General features: G+C 63.9%; 1 protein-coding gene across 1 annotated transcript in view; it reads right to left on the minus strand.

The window, feature by feature from the left end:
- Positions 1-3,462: 3,462 nt before the first annotated feature.
- STAC3 (SH3 and cysteine rich domain 3) overlaps positions 3,463-5,210 on the minus strand; it is a 3,366-nt gene continuing 1,618 nt past the window's right edge. The window contains exons 4-11 of the mRNA XM_057383955.1: positions 5,097-5,172; positions 4,895-4,986; positions 4,717-4,783; positions 4,476-4,525; positions 4,276-4,370; positions 3,975-4,026; positions 3,678-3,815; positions 3,463-3,577 (exon numbers count right to left, since the gene is read on the minus strand). Of these exons, the coding sequence (XP_057239938.1) occupies positions 3,479-3,577; positions 3,678-3,815; positions 3,975-4,026; positions 4,276-4,370; positions 4,476-4,525; positions 4,717-4,783; positions 4,895-4,986; positions 5,097-5,172 (669 nt within the window). The 3' untranslated portion in view covers positions 3,463-3,478. The remainder of the gene's footprint in view (positions 3,578-3,677; positions 3,816-3,974; positions 4,027-4,275; positions 4,371-4,475; positions 4,526-4,716; positions 4,784-4,894; positions 4,987-5,096; positions 5,173-5,210) is intronic.

Below are 5,210 nucleotides of genomic sequence, written 5' to 3' on the forward strand. Positions count from 1 at the left end.
GGATGAAGAGCAGAGCCCCCTCTCCAGTCCCTCAAGAGGAGGATGAGGAGCGGAGCCCCCCCGGCAGAGCCGCTCCTCCCCGGGAGCCCCCGGCACAGATAAGGAGCCCCGGTGCTCCCCGGGGCGCGTTTAATCTGGGACAGGACAGTTATTGGATAAATACCATGAATATGGAAATTGCATTTATGCTGATTTATGACCGGGGGGGCAGGTGGGGAGAGCAGACGCTTTAGTTTACTTTAATCCATTTATTTCCCCGCCTGGAGATGGAGAACAAGCTCSGAGCGCTGCATCTGCTGCTCCCTGTCCTCAGCGCGCCCCAAAAAGGGGGTGCAGGAGGGGGGTGCCCCCATTCTCCAATCCCGGAGCTGCTCCCTTGGGATGATGTATGGATCTGGCACGAGAGCGRTGGGATTTCAATTAATTCCCGGGCCTTGCAGACTCCTGACCTTTCACGGGATGCGGAGAGAAATGGAGGTGATTAATCTGGAGGTTAAGGGGGGCTCCTCCACCCGAATCCCTGCGTGTTCCGTGGGGTGGGATGGGGGGCAGCCGTGTGTCGCCCCCTTTTCCGCAAGAAGCCGGGACTGGGAACACCCAGGAATGGGAAAACCACGGAAAAAAACACGGGAAAACAGGAAAAAAAGCAAACCCTAAAGTGTTCCGCAGCCTTAATATGGGCGGTGGAAAATCCCATCCCACCCCTCTCCTCAGCCCGTCCCCCGGGTGCCAGCGACTCCCCAGCTCTGCCTGCTCCCCAAAATCCATCCGGGAAGCAGAGGGAGCGGGAATGGCAGGAGGGGGGTGCACACGGAGGGGCTGGCGGGATTTGGGGGGGAGAGGGTGGTGTTTCACCTCTTAATTCCCTATTAACTGCTGATCAATCCAATTAGCTCCTGGCTGTAATGAAGGACGGCTGCTTAGCTGTGGCCAGCTCTCCCTCCCAAAACATATCCTAAAATGCATCCCAAAACGCATCCCAAAACACATCCCACCCTGGCATCCCACCAGGAGCCGGCAGGGAAGGGGGGCTGAGGGGTGGGAGCCTGATGGAAGGGGCTTTACCCAATTTTCCAGCTGACTCTAATTAAGTTGTTCTCTTCAGCTGTTAAATTAGCCGGAGCCCTCCCCCCCCTTCCCAGGGTGGTTTCCCCCCCTCCCTTCCCCTCCCCACAGCCCAGATGCAGCAAATCAGCTGCTCCCCCCCCTCTCCCGCCTTTCCCCCCCTCCCGCAGGGCTCCGCAAATAAATAAATAGACAATCCCGGGAAAATTAACCGTGTGAGGAGCCGCAAATGAGGTGGAAAATTTTAATGGTTCGGCATTTAAAGCTGTGTGACAGGAGGGGAGGAGGGGAGGGAGGTCAGACCCGGGAACTGCCCCGCCCCCCCCCCCTCAAATCTCAGCCCCTCATATCTCAGCCCCTCATTTCCATCATTCCCGGAGCAGCATTTCCCGCCMTGGGGATGCTGGGAATGGGGAGAGACCCCCAGTGTGGGTTCCCCGTACCCCCCAAAACCCCCTCAGCAGCCCCGGCCCGACCCCATGGAGTGGGGGAAAAAACTCGGGGACCCCTCAAATTCCGCCCTCCCTCAATTCCCCCATGGGTAACACCCCCCCAAAATTCCCTCCCCGATATCCGCGCTGCCCCAACAGCCGCCCGCCAGGGGGCGCTGCTGCCTCCCCCGCCTAATTTGCATATATTTACATACAGCGGCAGCGCGCGGCGTGTCGGCAGCGCCCCCTCGCGGCGCGGGCGTGGTACGTCAGGCCACACCCACTCCTCAGGCCACGCCCACCCCGCCTGCCCGTCGCCGTGGTTACCGCTGACGTCACGGGGGCTGTGACGTCACGGGCCGCAGCCCCCGCTCGGTGGCCCGGGCACCTGTCCCTGGCTCGGTGCCCGCCCCCGCCGCGCTCCAAGGTCTCRTCCTGTCCCCGGCAGTGTCACCTGTCACCCGCCGCCCCTATTGGGGCCCCGCCGGGCCCCGAGCCAGCGCCCGCCCCCCCCCGCGGGGCCATGGGGAGGGGGGGTCTCGGTTCTGCCCCCTCCTCTCGTAGTGCCCGTGCGAGGCTGAGACCCCGCTGGGGGTCAGCGGGACCCTCACAGTGACCGGTGACACCACCAACAGTGACGAGTGACACCTCCACAGTGACCAGTGACACCCCCACTCCACTGGGGGCTACTGGCACCTCCACAGTGACCGGTGACACCCCCACAGTGACCAGTGACACCCCCACTCCATTGCAGGCTACTGGCACCTCCACAGTGACCGGTGATGCCCACCACAATGGGACCACTGGCACCCCCACAGTGACCAGTGACGCCACCCACAAGGGACCACCGGCACCCCCACAGTGACCAGTGACACCCCCACAGTGACCAGTGACGCCCTTCACAATGGGGCCACCAGCACGCCCACAATGACCAGTGACACCCCCACTCCATTGTGAGCCACTGGCACCCCCACAGTGACCACTGACCCCTCCATCAGGGGCCACCAGCACCCTCCCAGTGACCAGTGACACCCCCACTCTATCGGGGGCCACTGGCACCCCCACAGTGACCCCTCCCCATTAAATCCACACCGGAGAGCGGGGGGTGGGCGCAGCCATGTATTGCCAAACCCCGGGAGCACCGGGAGCAGCGGGGCAGGACCCCCCCGACCCCTCCCCACGGCACCCGGTGTCCCCCCACTCACTCGGGGGGTGCCCCCTGGTTTCATCCAGTGTCTCTGGAGGCACCAAAACCCCCATGGGGGACAACCCCGGAGCCACCTCCTGTCCCCCCATCCTGCCCCGGTTTTGAGGGGGGTAACAATCCCTCAGACACCCCTCGGGGACCCCATTGCTGGGGGCAGCAGGAATGGGGGTGCCTGTCCTTGACCCCATACCTGTCCCGCAGCCAGGGTCCCCCATCCCAATCCCGGGACCCTTCCATTCCCCTTCCTGAGGGTCCCCCTGTCCCCATCCTGAGGGTGTCCCCGTCCCCGTCCCGAGGGTCCCCCCATCCCCATCCTGAGGGTCCCCCCATCCCCATCCTGGGGGTGTCCCCGTCCCCATTCCGAGGGTCCCCCCGTTCCCATCCTGAGGGTCCCCCCCATCCCCATCCTGAGGATGTCCCCGTCCCCTTCCTGAGGGTCCCCCCGTTCCCATTCTGAGGGTCCCCCCGTCCCCATCCTGAAGGTGTCCCCGTCGCCATCCCGAGGGTCCCCCTGTCCTCATCCTGAGGGTCCCCCCATCCCCTTCCTGAGGGTCCCCCCATCCCCTTCCTGAGGGTCCCCCCGTCCCCATCCCGAGGGTCCCCCCATCCCAATCCCAAGGGTCTCCTGTCCCCATCCCGAGGGTCCCCCCCTCCCCATCCCTGCCCTGCAGCCGTTCTCTCTGTCCCCGTCCCCATCCCCAAAGTCTCTCTGTCCCCATCCCAGGGGTGTCTCTGCCCCATCCCGGGGGTCCCCCCTCCCCCCCCGCAGCCCCCCTCAGATCTCCTCCAGGAAGTCCACAGGGAACAGCCCCACTTTGCGGCCGGTGAAGACTTTGACGTAACCGTTCACCTCCTCCCCTTTCTGCACCACGATCTGCGGGYGAGACGGGGCCGGGTGAGACCCCCGGGATTGGGGGGCGTGGAGAGGGTCTGGGGGTCYCCTTGGGGTGATGGGGGCKGGGGTCCCGTCTCACCTGATCCTTTTTGAGCGTGATCTGCCCGATCTCGCGGTTGCCCACGAAGGAACGCGTCACTTTGTGCACCCGCTCGCCTGCCCGCACCCGGATGATGAAGTTGGGGGGGAAAAACCCGACTTTCTCACCGATCTTCCCCTAGAAAGAGGCAGTGGGGGAGTGCAAGGAGGGGTCAGAGTCGATCCAGGGGTCCCAAAAACCTTCCCTGCGCCAGGCTGGGGGGGTTGACAGCAGGTTTGGGTATCCCCCTTTGGAGTGCGACGCATTTTCCCAGCCGAGCTCCCTCTCTGTCCTTACCCGCCACCACTCCTCGTTGGAGTCATCGACCACCGTGATCTTCTCCCCCGGGCTGGAAGGGAAGGAAAGGCTCTGTGAGGGGAGGGCAGGACCCCCAATCACGGGAGACCTCGAGGAAAATTGCTTTTCCTGCAGAATCAGCTCCTCRARCCCCSTGTCTGGCAGGGGACACGCAGCCCKTGGGCTCAGGGAYGRACAKGTCCTATATGGAGCAGCTCAGCCTTGGGAAACCCACAGAACCCCATCAAGCAAAACCCCAAAAACCTTTAGGACCGAGCCCAAGACGTGGCTGGGAACTCACGGGAAGTCCAGGTCATCCTTCTCCAGGGCTTTGAAGCGATAAAGGGCCACGAAATAATGGGACTGCAGGAACGCTCCCGGCTGCGGCTTCTTGCTCTGGGGGACACAAACGGGGCTCGGAGTCCCACGGGCTGCAGGAAGCAGGGGGATCCCACAGCCTCTGCCCACGGCTTTGGGGTGCAGGGTAAGGGTGAGGGGTACCTTGTCATCTGTCGGGCTCTTCTCAGCCTTTTTGTCCCCTTCAGCGGCACCTGGGAACGGGAGGAGGGGGTCACACCTCCATTGCTGGTGCCTCCCGAGGGGGAGGGGATGCAGCGAGAGCYCCAGGGTGGGGACCTGAACCGGGGACCCTCTTTTCACATGGCAAACCCACCCTGGTGACCCCCTCAGCACAGCCAGGGGATCCCTCCCTGCCCCATGGGCTCAGCCCCTCAACGCTCACCACCCTCGGCTTTGCTCCCCACCGGCTTCGAGGCCTCCGGTTCCTCRTCCATCATCGCAGCCAAGGGCTGGAAGGCAGAGAGACCTCTCAGGGGGTGCAGCAGGGTGGGGCTGGAGGGTTAATGGGGTGCTGGCACCGCTCCTGCAGGAATTTGGGAACAGCCCGACCCCACACTCACGTTCTTCTTGTCGTCCTGCCCCTTCTTGCGCTCCTTGTTGGCCATGATGACGCCCGTCCGCAGCGTCTCGAACACGGGATCGCTTCTGTTTGCTGGGGAGGGCACGGGAATGGTGAGGAGGGGGTCAGGGATGGGACATGAGGGGCAGGAGCACCCTGGGGTGGGGACCGAGGGGACAAGGCACCCCAGAACGGGGACTCACCGAGCTGGTCCTTGACGCCGGCATACTGCTGGTCGCTGTAGAGKGGGGAGCTGTACGCCCGGCGGAACCCGGGGGGCTGGGAGGAGAGGGGAGAGGGGTCAGAGCATCATCCAA

This window comes from Malurus melanocephalus, unplaced genomic scaffold, assembly GCF_030028575.1.
Source record: "Malurus melanocephalus ecotype Western Australia unplaced genomic scaffold, MMel_1.1 scaffold_670, whole genome shotgun sequence".
Classification (NCBI taxonomy): domain Eukaryota; kingdom Metazoa; phylum Chordata; class Aves; order Passeriformes; family Maluridae; genus Malurus; species Malurus melanocephalus.